The 19,481-nt window shown below is 44.3% G+C and overlaps 1 protein-coding gene across 5 annotated transcripts in view; it reads left to right on the forward strand.

Moving 5' to 3' along the window:
* Positions 1 to 19,481, forward strand: part of scn5lab (sodium channel, voltage gated, type V-like, alpha b) — a 207,717-nt gene that overhangs the window by 62,547 nt on the left and 125,689 nt on the right. For 4 of the 5 annotated variants that reach the window (XM_052503848.1, XM_052503846.1, XM_052503849.1 and 1 more), the window contains exons 6-8: positions 2,619 to 2,710; positions 8,869 to 9,111; positions 16,386 to 16,449. In XM_052503848.1, coding sequence (XP_052359808.1) covers positions 2,619 to 2,710; positions 8,869 to 9,111; positions 16,386 to 16,449 — 399 coding nt within the window. The remainder of the gene's footprint in view (positions 1 to 2,618; positions 2,711 to 8,868; positions 9,112 to 16,385; positions 16,450 to 19,481) is intronic. The other variant, XM_052503851.1, reaches the window with a different exon arrangement.

Consider the following 19,481-nt stretch of genomic DNA (forward strand, 5'->3'; position numbering starts at 1 on the left):
TAAGCTGTCCTCTCCTTCCTTTTCAGCTGTCCTTCCTTTTAAGCTGTCCTCTCCTTCCTTTTAAGTTGTCCGCTCCTTCCTTTGAAGTTGTCCTTCCTTTTAAGCTGTCCTCTCCTTCCTTTTAAGCTGTCCTCTCCTTCCTTTTAAGCTGTCCTCTCCTTCCTTTTCAGCTGTCCTTCCTTTTAACCTGTCCTCTCCTCCCTTTTAACCTGTCCTCTCCTTCCTTTTAAGCTGTCCTCTCCTTCCTTTTAAACTGTCCTCTCCTTCCTTTTAACCTGTCCTCTCCTTCCTTTTAACCTGTCCTCTTCTTCCTTTTAAGTTGTCCGCTCCTTCCTTTTAAGTTGTTGGATGTCATAAGGTGAATGCACCAATTTGTAAGTCGCTCTGGATAAGAGCGTCTGCTAAATGACTTAAATGTAAATGTTAAATGTAAGTTGTCCTCTCCTTCCTTTTAAGTTGTCCTCTCCTTCTTTTTAATCTGTCCTCTACTTCATTTTAATCTGTCCTCTCCTTCCTTTTAACCTACCCTCTCCTTCCTTTAAACCTGCCCTCTCCTTCCTATTAACCTGCCATCTACTTCTTGTTAAGCTGTCCTCTCCTTCCTTTTAAGCTGTCCTTTCTTTTAAGGTGCCCTCTCTTTCCTTTAACCTGTCCTCTCCTTCCTTTTAACCTGCCCTCTACTTATTTTTAAGCTGTCCTCTCCTTCCTTTTAAGCTGTCCTTCCTTTTAAACTGTCCTTCCTTTTAACCTCTCCTTCCTTTTAAGCTGTCCTCTCCTTCCTTTTCAGCTGTCCTTCTTTTTAAGCTGTCCTCTCCTTCCTTTTAATCTGTCCTCTCCTTCCTTTTAATCTGTCCACTCCTTCCTTTTTAATCTGTCCACTCCTTCCTTTTAACCTGTCCTCTCCTTCCTTTTAAGCTGTCCTCTCCTTCCTTTTAAGCTGTCCTCTCCTTCCTTTTAATCTCTCCTCTCCTTCCTTTTAATCTCTCCTCTCCTCTCCTTCCTTTTAAGCTGTCCTCTCCTTCCTTTTAACCTGCCCTCTACTTCCATAAAATATTGATTTTGACCTTTACTACTAAAACCCATAGAAACGCATTGAATAACACATTCATAAATGTCAAAACAGGGCAGTAAAAAAAAAAGTAAATACTTACTCGACTACTGGAAATCCCTGTTATACTTCACTATACTTCAATCCTCTTTCTTTTTTAACCAATAGATGCAGTGCAAACTTTTACTTCCAACATTTTAGAATGCAACCTGAATTTCATTACCAATTACCAAAGTTCTTACTCTTCAAATGTTAAATTTTCCTTTGGTGGTGTGGGTGTAGAAAGCACCTTAAGCTGCTTTTGAATAATCTATTTTGCTCCTGACTTTCTACTGTGGATGGTCTAAACACTGAGGACATACGGCACCTTTTTTCTAAGGGAACAATTTTGAACATCCCCACTGTGCATTAACTGACTCACCTGTGAGAAAACCGTGTTTGAAGCAGAACTGTAGGTAAGACGCCAAAGGCTCAGGCAGTTTTCCAGTCACCCATAACAGCCTCTATACCAATGACAGATTGTCCGATAGGGGACCTTAACCAGAAGCAGGTTCCAATGGAGTCATTAAGGATGCCTCCAGAGATTGGATTAAGTCCACCCCCGATGAAGTGTTGATTTCTCGTTTGGCTCCTGCAGCTTTATTTCCAGTCGACCTTGAACTGGAAGCCTCTGTGGGGTCAGATGGATATTTAGCAGGACAGGGACACATCAGTTACCGACCCCCGCTGCCCTCCCACTCGTGTTGACAGACAGGCCACCTTCCTTCCCGCCGCTGGCTTTATTAAATCCAGACTGATGACCGGGAAACGGATACCCCCCCCACTGATAAATATCCACACCCCCAACCCTGGGTGTTCCCATGGAAACGGAGTGCATGCCATGTTAGCTATGAAGCTTTTGGAAAACTCACCTCAGAAATGTAATAGGGAATGGAACCACTTAGGTCCAGAAGACTAAACATACCTCATATGAGCAGCACATGGACTGGCACCATATTAGTTTTTCACATTTTTCTGGAGTCTCTTGATGTGGAGACATACTAACAGCACACATAACTGTAAAAAAAACGAACAGGAAATATCTATACCTTGCTGTTTCTGTCCTGTTCTCCAGGGAAAGCTTCACTAAGAGGCAGTGCTTAGCCTGCAGTTGTCTTTACGTTTTTTTTTTGTTGGTGTTTGACCAAATAACTGTAATTTGATCCTGCAGGTTGCTAACCGAATTTGTTAAAGTAGGCAATCTCCAAGCACTTCGAACATTCAGGGTCCTCAGAGCATTGAAAACTATTTCAGTAATCCCAGGTAAGAGGGAGTCTCCCCTTGTGCTGCAGTGTTACCAAAAAATGGGTTACATTGTCTATTGTCCAGTCCACATACTGTTACTGTACTGTACATGCCCCTTCACCCTCTTCCTCCTCTCTGTCCAAGCCAAAGCCATCCTCTCTGACCCTTGACCTCAATCCAAGCCCTCCCCCCTCCCCTCTATTCCAATCCCGGCACATTCAACTGTTGTGTTTTGCCTGTCGTCGGTGCTTTGTCATTGTGTCTGCTTGACTTTCACTTGTTGCAGATATGTTACTGAGTTTGTGGACCTGGGCAATGTCTCAGCCTTACGGACGTTCAGAGTCCTACGAGCACTGAAAACTATCTCAGTCATCCCAGGTGAGAAGGGAGTTTCAAACACTAAGACACCACCCACCGTTGGAAGAACTAAACCCCGGCTACGTTCCAATATGTCTACACTAGCACCCTACTGTACTTAGGATGAAGCAATGTATCGGGCATGCACCCAAAGTGGCCTGCTAGTGTGGGTATTGGAACAGAGTGCCTTGTCATTCCCTTTTTGTTTCCGGTAATCAAACTAACCTGTGAGTGGAAATGAGACCTTTGAGTTGGGCAACATCTGATTCAAAATGGAGGATTCTCACATTTTAGATTCTCATGGAATATGTTTGCCCATAGTATGTTTTAAGTTGTATTAGGCTTATGTACACCATATATACGCATGGTTTACATGCGTACCTGCAGGTTCCTTTTCGACAATTCAACAACAATAAGAAAAAAGAAAAGATAAGAATACAAACATAAAGGAAATGGATCAAAAGAATATAATACATATTTTAGCATAAGTATAATCAAGGAAGGCACAAATTATAGTCAAATATTAATACATGTATTGGGGAAGGGAGGGATGTGGGGACAATGTATAACCTGAGCAGTAGAATAAGAGTCTGGTAGCAACCGTTGTGTTGTCACTTCAAATTCATTTCGTATTTAGATGTATGTATGCCATTCATTTATGAAAAATACAAATCTAGTTTCTTTGAAGGCATAGTCATGCATCAATGCTTGCATCCACATGCTGTATGCAAACACTTCGCTATAGACATCAACTAGATATATAGTCCACAGATAAAGCTTCAACATGACATCTGGCCTTAAGCCCAAGGATTATGTTACCTCGTTATCTGACTCAACAGGTCTCATTCACCCTTAGTGTTTAACAGGCATGGGTATAGTCAAATACCACTTTGTATGGTAATAATATCTCCATTCACAACAGACGCTCCCATAGGAAGCAGGACATACAATCCATTCAGACTGGATCTCTACTCAAATAGGACTAAATCCCTTGTTTGGATGAAACAGGTGTAGTACCCTTAGCAACACACAGTGCAGTATATTTCTGAGCAGGGCCCTTTATGTAAACCTACAATGCATAACCTGTCCACTTGACCTGGCCAGGGAAAACCCTGGACCCTACTTTTTACTTTACGCAATAAAAAAATCTATATATATATAGATTTCACCTTTATTTAACCAGGTAGGCAAGTTGAGAACAAGTTCTCATTTACAATTGCGACCTGGCCATAGGCTATAGGACCTAGATTTCTAGATTTACCTGGTAGGTCACTTTGGGATGATCTGTACCATACAGTAGCTACCCGGTATCTACTCTGCAGGGGCTAACTTCCATCAGTCATGGCCCATGTATTCCACTTCTTCCTGTTGTCAGGTGCTGTTGAGACACATGGTGCGTAAGGCTCTTCATGGCTGACCTCCTTTGGCCCACACCATCTTCTGGAAATGCCAGACTGGAAGTGACGGTTTAGAGACTGAATTCCTCTCAGTGTTCATACTGTACAGCAGTCTGGCCCCTCACACTACCTTTAATCCAACACAAATCCTGGCCAAATAGGAATCCGGATAGTAAAGTAATAGCATAGGATCAGATAAGCTAAATATAGTTAGCTAGGGAAAAAATGCTAGAAAATCTTGGAAATGCTTTAGGAACATTCTGATACAGGGTTCAAGTCAAAATGTCAGTCAGTTAGTCAGTCAATTAGTCAGTTAGCCAGTCAGTCAGTTAGTTAGTTTGTCAGCCAGTCAGCCAGTCAGTCAGTTAGTTGTCAGCAAGTCAGTCAGCCAGTCAGGGAGTTAGTTTGTTAACCAGTCAGTTAGTTTGTCAGCCAGACAGCCAGTCGGTTAGTTAGTTTGTCAGCAAATCAGTCAGCCAGTCAGGGAGTTTGTCAGCCAGCCAGTCAATCAGCCAGTCAGGCGGTCAGTCAGTCAGTTTGTCAGACAGCTAGTCAGTCAGCCAGTCAGCAATTCCGTTCAGTCAGTCAGTTAATTTGTCAGTCGGTTAGTTTCTCAGTCAGTCAGTTAGTTTGTTAGCCAGTCAGTCGGTTAGTTTCTCAGTCAGTCAGTTAGTTAGTTTGTCAGCAAGTCAGTCAGTTAGTTAGTTTGTCTGCCAGTCAGTTAGTTAGTTTGTTAGCCAGTCAGTCGGTTAGTTTCTCAGTCAGTCAGTTAGTTAGTTTGTCAGCCAGTCAGTTAGTTTGTCAGCCAGTCAGCTAGTTTGTCTGCCAGCCAGCCAGTCAATCAGCCAGTCAGTCATCCAGTTAGTTTGTCAGCCAGTCAATCAGTCAGTTAGATTGTTAGCCAGTCAGCCAGTCAATCAGCCAGTCAGTCATCCAGTTAGTTTGTCAGCCAGTCAATCAGTCAGTTAGTTTGTTAGCCAGTCAGCCAGTCAATCAGCCAGTCAGTCATCCAGTTAGTTTTTCAGCCAGTCAATCAGTCAGTTAGTTTGTTAGCCAGTCAGCCAGTCAATCAACCAGTCAGTCATCCAGTTAGTTTGTCAGCCAGTCAATCAGTCAGTTAGTTTGTCTGCCAGCCAGCCAGTCAATCAGCCAGTCAGTCATCCAGTTAGTTTGTCAGCCAGTCAATCAGTCAGTTAGTTTGTTAGCCAGTCAGCAAGTCAGTTAGTTTGTCAACCAGTCAGTTATTTTGTCAGCCAGTCAGTTAGTTTGTTAGCCAGTCAGTCGGTTAGTTTCTCAGTCAGTCAGTTAGTTAGTTTGTCAGCCAGTCAGTTAGTTTGTCAGCCAGTCAATCAGTCAGTTAGTTTGTCTGCCAGCCAGCCAGTCAATCAGCCAGTCAGTCATCCAGTTAGTTTGTCAGACAGTCAATCAGTCAGTTAGTTTGTTAGCCAGTCAGCAAGTCAGTTAGTTTGTCAACCAGTCAGTTATTTTGTCAGCCAGTCAGTTAGTTTGTCAACCAGTCAGTTAGTTTGTTAGCCAGTCAGTTAGTTTGTCAACCAGTCAGTTATTTTGTCAGTCAGTCAGTTATTTTGTCAGCCAGTCAGTTAGTTTGTCAACCAGTCAGTTATTTTGTCAGCCAGTCAGTTATTTTGTCAGCCAGTCAGTTAGTTTGTCAACTGGTCAGTTAGTTTGTCAGCCAGTCAGTTAGTTTGTCAGCCAGCCAGTCAATAAGCCAGTCAGTCATCCAGTTAGTTTGCCAGCCAGTCAATCAGCCAGTTAGTTTGTTAGCCAGTCAGCAAGTCAGTTAGTTTGTTAACCAGTCAGTTATTTTGTCAGCCAGTCAGTTAGTTAGGTTGTCAGCCAGTCAGTCAGTCAGCCAGTTAGTTTGTCAACCAGTCTTTTAGTCAGTTAGTTTGTCAGTCAGTTAGTTTGTCAACCAGTCAGTTATTTTGTCAGTCAGTCAGTTATTTTGTCAGCCAGTCAGTTAGTTTGTCAACCAGTCAGTTATTTTGTCAGCCAGTCAGTTATTTTGTCAGCCAGTCAGTTAGTTTGTTAGCCAGTCAGTTAGTTTGTCAACCAGTCAGTTATTTTGTCAGCCAGTCAGTTATTTTGTCAGCCAGTTAGTTAGTTTGTTAGCCAGTCAGTCATGTGTTTTGTCAGCCAGTCAGTCAGTCAGTTAGTTTGTTGGCCAGTCAGTCATTTGTTTTGTCAACCAGTCAGTTATTTTGTCAGCCAGTCAGTTAGTTTGTCACCCAGTCAGTTATTTTGTCAGCCAGTCAGTTATTTTGTCAGCCAGTCAGTTAGTTTGTTAGCCAGTCAGTTAGTTTGTCAACCAGTCAGTTATTTTGTCAGCCAGTCAGTTATTTTGTCAGCCAGTTAGTTAGTTTGTTAGCCAGTCAGTCATGTGTTTTGTCAGCCAGTCAGTCAGTCAGTTAGTTTGTTGGCCAGTCAGTCATTTGTTTTGTCAGCCAGTCAGTTATTTTGTCAGCCAGTTAGTTATTTTGTCAGTCAGTCAGTTAGTTTGTTGGCCAGTCAGTCATTTGTTTTGTCAGCCAGTCAGTCAGTCAGTTAGTTTGTTGGCCAGTCAGTCAGTGTGTCAGCCAGTCGGTTAGTTAGTTTGTCAGCCAGCCAATCAGTCAGCCAGTTAGTTTGCCAGCCAGTTAGTCAGTCACTCTGTTAGTTTGTCAGCCAGTCAGTTAGTTTGCCAGTCAGTCAACAAGTCAGTTCGTTTGTCAGCCAGTCCATCAGTCAGTCAGCCAGTCAGTTAGTTTGTCAACTGGTCAGTTAGTTTGTCAGCCAGTCAGTTAGTTTGTCAGCCAGCCAGTCAATAAGCCAGTCAGTCATCCAGTTAGTTTGTCAGCCAGTCAATCAGCCAGTTAGTTTGTTAGCCAGTCAGCAAGTCAGTTAGTTTGTTAACCAGTCAGTTATTTTGTCAGCCAGTCAGTTAGTTAGGTTGTCAGCCAGTCAGTCAGTCAGCCAGTTAGTTTGTCAACCAGTCTTTTAGTCAGTTAGTTTGTCAGTCAGTTAGTTTGTCAGCCAGCCAGTCAGTCAGCCAGTTAGTTTGTCAGCCAGCCAGCCAGTCAGTCAGCCAGTTAGTATGTCTGTCAGCCAGTTAGTTTGTCAGCCAGTCAGTTAGTTTGCCAGTCAGTCAACAAGTCAGTTTGTTTGTCAGCCAGTCCATCAGTCAGTCAGCCAGTCAGTTAGTTTGTCAACTGGTCAGTTAGTTTGTCAGCCAGTCAGTTAGTTTGTCAGCCAGCCAGTCAATAAGCCAGTCAGTCATCCAGTTAGTTTGTCAGCCAGTCAATCAGCCAGTTAGTTTGTTAGCCAGTCAGCAAGTCAGTTAGTTTGTTAACCAGTCAGTTATTTTGTCAGCCAGTCAGTTAGTTAGGTTGTCAGCCAGTCAGTCAGTCAGCCAGTTAGTTTGTCAACCAGTCCTTTAGTCAGTTAGTTTGTCAGTCAGTTAGTTTGTCAGCCAGCCAGTCAGTCAGCCAGTTAGTTTGTCAGCCAGCCAGTCAGTCAGCCAGTTAGTTTGTCTGTCAGCCAGTTAGTTTGTCAGCCAGTCAGTTAGTTTGTCAGCCAGTCAGTTAGTTTGTCAGCCAGTCAGTTAGTTTGTCAGCCAGTCAGTTAGGTTTTCAGCCAGTCAGTCAATCAGTCAGTCAGATAGTTTGTCAGCCTGCCAGTTTGTTTTTCAGCCAGTCAGTTAGTTTGTCAGCCAGTCAGTCAGCCAGTTAGTTTGTCAGCCAGTCAGTTCGTTTTCAGTCAGTCAGACAGTTAGTTTGTCAGCCAGCCTGTCAGTCAGCCAGTAAGTCAGTCATTATTTGGGAAGCGTCTGTTGTCAATGACCATACATTGTGAATTTTTCGGTGCACTCTCGAAAAGAAACAAGACAATGTTTCTTTCTGTAGAGGTTAGTTCGTTTTTGTTAGCTTTCTTTGTATTTTGAATGCCGTGTCGGTGTCTTCAGTTTCTTTGTGGCCTTCTTGCTTTTAATGTTCTGAATTTGTAACTGTACAGTTTATTTCATCCATGTCATGGTTAGTATTATTAGTGATGGGCACTGAAATCTATATCAATATTGCATTTAGCATTTTTTGAAACCTATGTCAAAGTTGCAACTGTATGGACTTAACTTCTACGGCTTTGTGAAATTCAGACAAGTTCTTGCTTACTGCCCATTGGGCCAAGGGTGAATGTTCTGGGGGCCTAACCTAGACAACCTCTTTGAACACAATGGGAAGCTCGTTGATGGCCCATCAGCAGGCAATTAATCTAAGTTGAGATCCTGTGAGAGGGCTTTATGCCTGCAGAAACACTAATGTTTCCTCTTTTACATAAAAGTGTGGGTTAACAGCAAGGATAAGCCAATATCACGATGTGCCTTGCTCATATCGATTACAAACTATATTGATATCATATCGAATTATTGATATTGGTGCCCACCACTAATTATTATTGATAGTGAGTCGTTGTGTTGTTCCTTATACAATTATTGTAATTTTTGTAACTTGTTATACAGAGTAATGCACTGTAGTTAAGTCACTGTAAACAAGCCCCACTATACAGTATGTAATTGTAAAAAGTAAGAGACCACTAACTTCCAGAATTTTTCATAATTATTTTTGTTAAATGTTTAAATTACATATACATAATAACCATTTTCAGTTATTAGATCTAAAACAGTTCCTTATGATTAGACAGAACTAGCTAACCAAAGATAGCTTCTATTTACCCTGTGTCCATTTCTATGACCATGTGTGTGCGTGCTGACCTATTGACCTTGGGCAGGCCTGAAGACCATTGTGGGTGCGCTGATCCAGTCGGTGAAGAAGCTGGCGGACGTGATGATCCTGACCGTGTTCTGCCTCAGTGTGTTTGCCCTCATTGGCCTGCAGCTCTTCATGGGTAATCTGCGGCAGAAGTGCGTCCGCAGCACAGCGCACTGCGTCAACAACACCCTCAACACCAACACCACCTTCTTCTGCAACAACCGGACGTGGCCCTCGCTCAAAGACTTCATCGCAGACGAAGGTGAGCGCTGTGCGCCAGTTAAACACCTGTTTAATGAATGAATGTATCATTTAGTTAAAAAGGCTGACCCTATTGAGAGCAAAGATCCCTTTTACGAGAGAGACTTGTTGTATAGGGTGGCTTAGGGCTAAATGCCCCCCAGGGTGAAACACCCCCCTCCTGTAATTCACATCATTTCCTGGAGGCCACTAGTCTTTCCCTGGAGGCCACTAGTCATTCCCTGGAGGCCACTAGTCTTTCCTTGGAGGCCACTAGTCTTTCCTTGGAGGCCACTAGTCATTCCCTGGAGGCCACTAGTCTTTCCCTGGAGGCCACTACTCATTCCCTGGAGGCCACTAGTCTTTCCCTGGAGGCCACTACTCATTCCCTGGATGCCACTAGTCTTTCCCTGGAGGCCACTAGTCTTTCCCTGGAGGCCACTAGTCTTTCCCTGGAGGCCACTAGTCTATCCCTGGAGGCCACTAGTCTATCCCTGGAGGCCACTAGTCTTTCCCTGGAGGCCACTAGTCTTTCCCTGGAGGCCACTAGTCATTCTCTGGAGGCCACTAGTCATTCCCTGGAGGCCACTAGTCATTCCCTGGAGGCCACTAGTCATTCCCTGGAGGCCACTAGTCATTCCCTGGAGGCCACTAGTCATTCCCTGGAGGCCACTAGTCATTCCCTGGAGGCCACTAGTCATTTCCTGGAGGCCACTAGTCATTTCCTGGAGGCCACTAGTCATTTCCTGGAGGCCACTAGTCATTTCCTGGAGGCCACTACTCTTTCCCTGGAGGCCACTACTCTTTCCCTGGAGGCCACTACTCTTTCCCTGGAGGCCACTATTTTTTCCCTGGAGGCCACTAGTCTATCCCTGGAGGCCACTAGTCTTTCCCTGGAGGCCACTAGTCTTTCCCTGGAGGCCACTAGTCTTTCCCTGGAGGCCACTAGTCTTTCCCTGGAGGCCACTAGTCTTTCCCTGGAGGCCACTAGTCTTTCCCTGGAGGCCACTATGTTTTACCTGGAGGCCACTATTTTTCCCTGGAGGCCACTAGTCTATCCCTGGAGGCCACTAGTCTTTCCCTGGAGGCCACTAGTCTTTCCCTGGAGGCCACTAGTCTTTCCCTGGAGGCCACTAGTCATTCCCTGGAGGCCACTAGTCATTCCCTGGAGGCCACTAGTCATTCCCTGGAGGCCACTAGTCATTCCCTGGAGGCCACTAGTCATTCCCTGGAGGCCACTAGTCATTCCCTGGAGGCCACTAGTCTATCCCTGGAGGCCACTAGTCTTTCCCTGGAGGCCACTAGTCATTCCCTGGAGGCCACTAGTCTTTCCCTGGAGGCCACTAGTCTTTTCCTGGAAGCCACAATTTTTTCCCTGGAGGCCACAATCTTTTCCCTGGAGGCCACTAGTCTATCCCTGGAGGCCACTAGTCTATCCCTGGAGGCCACTAGTCTTTCCCTGGAGGCCACTAGTCTTTCCCTGGAGGCCACTAGTCTTTCCCTGGAGGCCACTAGTCTTTCCCTGGAGGCCACTAGTCTATCCCCTGGAGGCCACTAGCCTTTCCCTGGAGGCCACTAGTCTTTCCCTGGAGGCCACTAGTCTTTCCCTGGAGGCCACTAGTCTTTCCCTGGAGGCCACTAGTCTTTCCATGAAGCCACTTGTCTTTCCCTGGAGGCCACTAGTCTATCCCTGGAGGCCACTAGTCTATCCCTGGAGGCCACTAGTCTTTCCCTGGAGGCCACTAGTCTTTCCCTGGAGGCCACTATGTTTTACCTGGAGGCCACTAGTCTTTCCCTGGAGGCCACTAGTCTTTCCCTGGAGGCCACTAGTCTTTCCCTGGAGGCCACTATGTTTTACCTGGAGGCCACTATTTTTTCCCTGGAGGCCACTAGTCTATCCCTGGAGGCCACTAGTCTATCCCTGGAGGCCACTAGTCTTTCCCTGGAGGCCACTAGTCTTTCCCTGGAGGCCACTAGTCATTCCCTGGAGGCCACTAGTCATTCCCTGGAGGCCACTAGTCATTCCCTGGAGGCCACTAGTCATTCCCTGGAGGCCACTAGTCATTCCCTGGAGGCCACTAGTCATTCCCTGGAGGCCACTAGTCTATCCCTGGAGGCCACTAGTCTTTCCCTGGAGGCCACTAGTCATTCCCTGGAGGCCACTAGTCTTTCCCTGGAGGCCACTAGTCTTTTCCTGGAAGCCACAATTTTTTCCCTGGAGGCCACAATCTTTTCCCTGGAGGCCACTAGTCTATCCCTGGAGGCCACTAGTCTATCCCTGGAGGCCACTAGTCTTTCCCTGGAGGCCACTAGTCTTTCCCTGGAGGCCACTAGTCTTTCCCTGGAGGCCACTAGTCTTTCCCTGGAGGCCACTAGTCTATCCCTGGAGGCCACTAGCCTTTCCCTGGAGGCCACTAGTCTTTCCCTGGAGGCCACTAGTCTTTCCCTGGAGGCCACTAGTCTTTCCCTGGAGGCCACTAGTCTTTCCATGAAGCCACTTGTCTTTCCCTGGAGGCCACTAGTCTATCCCTGGAGGCCACTAGTCTTTCCCTGGAGACCACTAGTCTATCCCTGGAGGCCACTAGTCTATCCCTGGAGGCCACTATAGTCTATCCCTGGAGGCCACGAGACTTTCCATGAAGCCACTAGTCTTTCCCTGGATGCCTCTAGTCATGCTCAACTAAAAGTGTAATCTGTCTCATCTCAGCTTTGTAGATCATCCCAACAAACAATATTGAGGTACATTGATTGAATATTTTGTCATTTAGAAAAAGTGATATTTATCTAATCTAATTAAGTTAGATCTATGAACGTTTCATATACAGTACCAGTCAAAAGTTTGGACACACCTACTCATTTAAAAAAAACTATTTTCTACATTGTAGAATAATAGTGAAGACATCAAAACTATGAAATAACACATATCAAATCATGTAGTAACCAAAAAAGTGTTAAACAAATATAACAAATATATTTTATATTTTAGATTCTTCAAAGTAGCCACCCATTGCCTTGATGACAGCTTTGGAAACTCTTGGCATTCTCTCAACCAGCTTCATGAGGTACACCTGGAATGCATTTCAATTAACAACTGTGCCTTGTTCAAATTTAATGTGTGGAATTTCTTTCCTTCTCAATGCGTTTGAGCCAATCAATTGTGTTGTGGCAAGGGAGGGGTGGTATACAGAAGATAGCCCTATTTGGTAAAAGACCAAGTCCATATTATGGCAAGAACAGATCAAATAAGCAAAGAGAAACGACAGTCCATCATTACTTTAAGACATGAACGTTAGTCAATGCGGAACATTTCAAGAACTTTGAAAGTTTCGTTGAGTGCAGTCGCAAAAACCATCAAGTGCTAGGATGAAACTGGCTCACATGAGGACCGCCACAGGAATGGAAGACTCAGAGTTACCTCTGCTTCAGAGGATAAGTTCATTAGCGTTACCAGCCTCAGCAATTGCATCCCAAATAAATGCTTCACAGAGTTCAAATAACAGACACATCTCGACATCAACTGTTCAGAGGAGACCGCACAAATCAGGCCTTCATGGTTGAATTGCTGCAAAGAAACAACTACTAAAGGACACCAATAAGAAGAAGAGACTTGCTCGGGCCAAGAAATACAAGCAATGGACATTAGACTGTGGAAATCTGTCCTTTGGTCGATGAGACCAAATTTGAGATTTTTGGTTCCAACTGCCATGTCTTTGTGAGATGCAGAGTAGGTGAACAGATGATCTCTGCATGTGTGGTTCCCACCGTGAAGCATGGAGGAGGAGGTGTGATGGTGAGGGGGAGCTTTGCTGGTGGCACTGTCTGTGATTTATTTAGAATTCTAGGCACACTTCACCAGCATGGCTACCACAGCATTCTGCAGCGATACACCATCCCATCTGGTTTGCGCTTAGTGGGACTATCATTTGTTTTTCAACAGGACAATCAATGACCCAATGCACCACCAGGCTGTGTAAGGGCTATTTGACCAAGAAGGAGAGTGATGAGGTTTTTCAGATGACGTGGCCTTCACAATCACCCAACCTCAAGCCAATTGAGATGGTTTGGGATGAGTTGGACAGCAGAGTGAAGGAAAAGCAGCCAACAAGTGCTCAACATATGTGGAAACTCCTTCAAGACTGTTGGAAAAGCATTCCAGGTGAAGTTGGTTGAGAGAATGCAAAGCAGTCATCAAGGCAAAGGGTGGCTACTTTGAAGAATCTCAAATGTAAAATAGATTTGTGTTTGTTAACACCTTTTTGGTTACTACATGATTCCATATGTGTTATTTCATAGTTTTGATGTCTTCACTATTATTCTACAATGTAGAAAATAGTAGAAATAAAGAAAAACCCTTGAATGAGTAGGTGTGTCCAATATTTTGACTGGTACTCTATAGAAATCTTACCAAAACTGAAAATAGACATTTCCCTTAAATGACCCTATTAGGAGACTGAAAATCGATTTTGAGGGGTAAAAACCATACTACAAAAAAATGAAATGTTTTGTACTCGATAGATTTAGCCAAAAATTAGAATACTCTATATCAAATCAAATCAAATGTATTTATATAGCCCTTCGTACATCAGCTGATATCTCAAAGTGCTGTACAGAAACCCAGCCTAAAACCCCAAACAGCAAGCAATGCAGGTGTAGAAGCACGGTGGCTAGGGAAAAACTCCCTAGAAAGGCCAAAACCTAGGAAGAAACCTAGAGAGGAACCAGGCTATGTGGGGTGGCCAGTCCTCTTCTGGCTGTGCCAGGTGGAGATGATAACAGAACATGGCCAAGATGTTCAAATGTTCATAAATGACTAGCATGGTCCAATAATAATAAGGCAGCACAGATGAAACTGGAGCAGCAGCACGGCCAGGCGGACTGGGGACAGCAAGGAGTCATCATGTCAGGTAGTCCTGAGGCATGGTCCTAGGGCTCAGGTCCTCCAAGAGAGAGAAAGAAAGAGGGAAAGAGAGAATTAGAGAGAGCACACTTAAATTCACACAGGACACCGAATAGGACAGGAGAGGTACTCCAGATATAACAAACTGACCCTAGCCCCCCGACACATAAACTACTGCAGCATAAATACTGGAGGCTGAGACAGGAGGGGTCAGGAGACACTGTGGCCCCATCTGAGGACACCCCCGGACAGGGCCAAACAGGAAGGATATAACCCCACCCACTTTGCCAAAGCACAGCCCCCACACCACTAGAGGGATATCTTCAACCACCAACTTACCATCCTGAGACAAGGCCGAGTATAGCCCACAAAGATCTCCGCCACGGCACAACCCAAGGGGGCGGGGGCGCCAACCCAGACAGGAAGATCACATCAGTGACTCAACCCACTCAAGTGACGCACCCCTCCCAGGGACAGTATGAAAGAGCCCCAGTAAGCCAGTGACTCAGCCCCTGTAACAGAGTTAGAGGCAGAGAATCCCAGTGGAAGAGGGGAACCGGCCAGGCAGAGACAGCAAGGGCGGTTCGTTGCTCCAGAGCCTTTCCGTTCACCTTCTCACTCCTGGGCCAGACTACACTCAATCATATGTCCCACTGAAGAGATGAGTCTTCAGTAAAGACTTAAAGGTTGAGACCGAGTTTGCGTCTCTTACATGGGTAGGCAGACCATTCCATAAAAATGGAGCTCGATTGGAGAAAGCCCTGCCTCCAGCTGTTTGCTTAGAAATTCTAGGGACAATTAGGAGGCCTGCGTCTTGTGACCGTAGCGTATGTGTAGGTATGTACGGCAGGACCAAATCAGAGAGATAGGTAAGACCAAGCCCATGTAATGCTTTGTAGGTTAGCAGTGAAACCTTGAAATCAGCCCTTGCCTTGACAGGAAGCCAGTGTAGGGAGGCTAGCACTGTAGTAATATGATCAAATTTATATTCCCTGCCACTGATACAATGTAATTAGACATATGCAATAGCTTGGGCCTGCCTAAAGTTTTGGTGATGTTGAGCTTTTACTCAAGGCTACGTGTGTTATTAACGTGTGATATGATATGTGAAGTATCCTCGAAATATGAAAAAATTAACAACACTAGAGCAGTAGATTATATGTTAGTGTATAAGATTAACATGCTGTAATATAGACCTGGTTTCAAACAATATTTGAAATCTTTCAAATACTCTCAGTTTTTGGTTTAACCTGCCTGCAGTGCCACTTGGACAGAGTTTGCACTTTTGGGACTCTTCCATTGACTCCATTGCGCCAGCCAAGCGTAATCAAACACAGGTAAAGTATTTGAACGATTTCAACTAGTTGAACCCAGGTCTGGCTCACATGCTGTTGTAGTGATTGATGTTTCTTAACTGCACTAATATGGTCATGTTGTTGGTCGTGGGTCTCTTAGCTTTGGGTAAGTCTTACAGTTGTTGTGTGACAGTGACGTCAACCAAACGTTACATGCAGCCATAGCATAACATGTTTGCAGAGGATAATGTGTATCCTAGAAAACGGCTCACACAGCAGTTGTTTGAGGCTCATTATGGACACACAGGACATGGCAGTGTTCTGTTCCATTGTCCTCTGTACTGACCTATCCAAACAGGCAATAACAGAGACAACCCTGCAGCGATGGGATTACTAGGGTCCACCCTCACCAACACAAATCATTGCATGCTAACCTTTGCTGCACAACACTGACGTGGCACAGATGTTTAAATGGACTCACGTTCCTCTAATGGAGAATGATTGTCACATGACGAGACCACATGACGCACCTCATGATGTAATGATAGTAAACACCACAGCCAAACAAACAAGGCAAAAACAAAGAACAGCTCGATATTGTTTCCTAAGATTGCATCTATAATTGTTTCTTTAACACAGCAACAATACATAGCTCATTTAAAAAAAAAACACACACACTTGTCAAAATGTAAGACTCATCTTTTTTAGTGGGAGTCGGCAGCAACTCAGTTACTGGGTTCTGCTATGCTATTCATTCATTCACCCTCCCTTCAACTTCAAGCAGGCTCCGCTACACATCACATCACATCACCAGGCTACTGGTCCCTAAAAGCTTGGGTGAAACGCAAAACAATAACATTTTCTTAATTTGATAAATGATTAAAATCCTACATCCAGTGGGTTGTTTAAGGGTGGGATGATTTGAGATCAGTGATTAATATAATACAGTCAATAAACACCTTTCCCCAAGCAGGGCATTCTGGTCATAAGGTCTGAGTACCATTGAAATACTTTGAACCTTGAGATGCTAATGCTTTTGGGCACATTCAGCAAAACTGGAGCAATGTAATCAACAACAACAAAAAATATTTCTCCCCTTTTCAGACAACTACTACAAAGTGGAGGGAGCTAAGGATGCCTTAATATGTGGGGACGGGAGTGATGCTGGGTAAGTGACACTGCTCTTTCTCCTCGTTCTATTGCTAAAGAAAATGACAGTGAACAATAGCCAATCAATTTGAATGTGCATCACTGTGAAGAGAGGTTAGTACCATTCTGTATGTGTTGTAGCCAGCTCCCCTCTTGTTGATCTTGTTTGGCATGGTAAGGAAGAAAAACAGAGAAGGGTTGGCAAAATACCAAAGAGACCGGACCACCAGGCTAGTGTGACGGTGGCTTGTACTGTAGATGGTTTAACCATAGCCTCATGATCCATAGCCTCATGAACCTTACTTAGCCTCATGTTGTATGCTCTAGTCTAGTACATGCTGTTGAGCAGTACCAGAGGATGTCACAAAGGGGCCCTGAGGTTAGGGTTTAGGTGGCTGAGATGATGCCTGTCGCTGTGTGGCTAAGTCAACAGAGATAGCCTGGCTCTGAGGGTGTGAGTCAGCAAGACGGAGTGATGGTCGACTGATGGCGACTCAGCTGCCCTCAGGCTGTAGAGAGAAGACACCATGGGCTTATCAACCACCATCCATCCTGTGAGAGCCAATAGGCTTTAACAAGCGAATGGGCCTTGACAGTGACTTTAACTATGGTTGCGTTGCTAATATGCCAGAATTGGTTTCCTCAAACTATGCTTGATGAGTAACCTTGCATTGGACGGGAATATGTGTTAGCACTAATGTGTGTTTAGGCTTTAGCTCAGAGGGATAATGCGTTTTTGAGTCATGCAGATTGACACTGGTGCGCTACACAGTAGGCTTGCAGATCCAAGAAGGACCGAATCCCGCAGTTCTTTGTAGATATTTTTGCTGTCATGATGCGTGCACCCCAAGTTATATAGCACAGTTGGAGTAATGTGTATAGAAGTAAGCCCAGCTACCCCATTGAGGAGATGCAAAGATGAGCCAAGGGACCTAATTCGGGGAGAAAACAGGGTAAAAAAAAAATGCTTTTAGCCATACCACCCTGGACACGCCTGGTCAGGGTTGGGCCTGGTTAGTACTGGGACGGGAGACTGCCTGGAAATACCCGATGCCGTAACCAAAAAAATTATAATATATATATACAGTACCAGTCAAAAGTTTGGACACACCTACTCATTCAAGAGTTTTTCTTTATTTCTACTATTTTCTACATTGTAAAATGATAGTGAAGACATCAAAACTATGAAATAACACATGGAATCATGTTGTAACCAAAAAAAGTGTTAAACAAATCAAAATATATGTTATATTTGAGATTCTTCAAAGTAGCCACCCTTTGCCTTGTTGACAGCATTGCACATTTTTGGCATTCTCTCATCCAGCTTCACCTGGAATTATTTTCCAACAGTCTTGAAGGATTTCTCACATATGCTGAGCACTTTTTGGCTGCTTTTCCTTCAGTCTGCGGTCCAACTCATCCCAAACCATCTCAATTGGCTTGAGGTCGGGTGATTGTGGATTGTGGAGGCCATCCACAACACTCTTTTGGTTACTACATGATTTCATATGTGTTATTTCATAGTTTTGATGCCTTCACTATTATTCTACAACGTAAATAGTTCAAAATATGGAAAAACCCTTGAATGAGTAGGTGTGTCCAAACTTTTGACTGGTACTGTATATATAAAATAAGTAAGCCCAGTTTATAAATAGTAATTTAGTTAAACTAATAACTTTGGTGTGTGTCACTTTGACATTGGATAATCTTTATGTTTTAAGGATTGGGGCCAACAAAAAATAAATAATAATATCTCAGAAAATAATGGTCAATTTACAATTCATTAATATATCTCCCACATTCACTGAAGTGAAACGACATTGACCTCAACCCAAAACGCATGTATTCTGGACCAGGATTTGGCAATTGGGAGAACATGCATGTTGCATGGCTGGGGGTAAATCACCAAACGTGTCGGCTCATCACCCTGGCCATGAGTGTGACATGCTAGTACCCGGCTGCCCTCTGGATGACAGTATGAAGGGTTGAGCCATGGGAGACTGCAGTTAGGATATCAACATGTGACCTCTGACATCACTTGTGTACTGTGTACATTTTAGGACACCCAGTGGCAATTGTATCCATAGAAAGAAGGCGAGCCTGAACACAACTACACTGAGCATGCAACAGTGAAAAATGTGTCCATGAAGTGTGGCATCTTTCTTAGCCATTAAGCAACAACATGATAGTCACTTTCAGGGAGGATAAAGGGGGCATCTTTAATATTTGTCAAGTTAACATCAGATGGCAACTTTCCAAAACATTCTAATGTTGTTCTGAGACATTCTGAATCCCATTCTCAGCCCAACTACCCATCAAATGAATGTACTTTACATAGACATGGAATTAATGAATGCCCTCAACACTAGCATGACCCGTCATGCCAACGCTCTAATCCTGTAACGCCAAGTGATTTTGGAGCAACGGGCAGGAGTGGCAGGACAGGAATGCCAGGGCTAAGATCTAGGGTTTTACAAAGTAAATAATACCCATTTGTATTCTGTTGGGTGCCAAGCTCTAATGTGCCCCACGGTTTCCATTTTGCTCCAACCACAAACACAGACAAAATAGTCCCCACTTTCAATTTAATCTCCTACTTTTATACTTACAAAATAATGATGGAAAATGAATACCAACAACATTTCATCCATGTCTTTTCCAGGAACTCACACAGGAAATCACACAGGCAGTCTCCATCAAATGAAAGCCTCTTCCAATGCCCTCAATGTCGCGTGATGCTAGCTCATGCTTTCAACACCCCCCCCACCACAAAGGGTTAAAAAATGTTATTTAAAAAGCTGCTGTAATTGATACCGGGATATTTCAACATTGTAATCACCCCCCTTCCCTCTTTTCTTTACAAAAATTCCTGTGAGACAGGGAATCTATTGGAGATGTAATGGAAAGTAGGTAAAACATACGGGTCGTGTGTTATTGGGCGAATGCCTAAAGGGAGAGCAGAGTAATGGTCCCTTGTGGTGAGTTATGGCGGGCTGGGGACACGGTAAATGTAACATCTGCCTCCAGCCACACGGAGACAAAGGATGTATT

The sequence above is a fragment of the Oncorhynchus keta genome, chromosome 4, assembly GCF_023373465.1.
Source record: "Oncorhynchus keta strain PuntledgeMale-10-30-2019 chromosome 4, Oket_V2, whole genome shotgun sequence".
NCBI classification, from domain to species: Eukaryota; Metazoa; Chordata; class Actinopteri; order Salmoniformes; family Salmonidae; genus Oncorhynchus; species Oncorhynchus keta.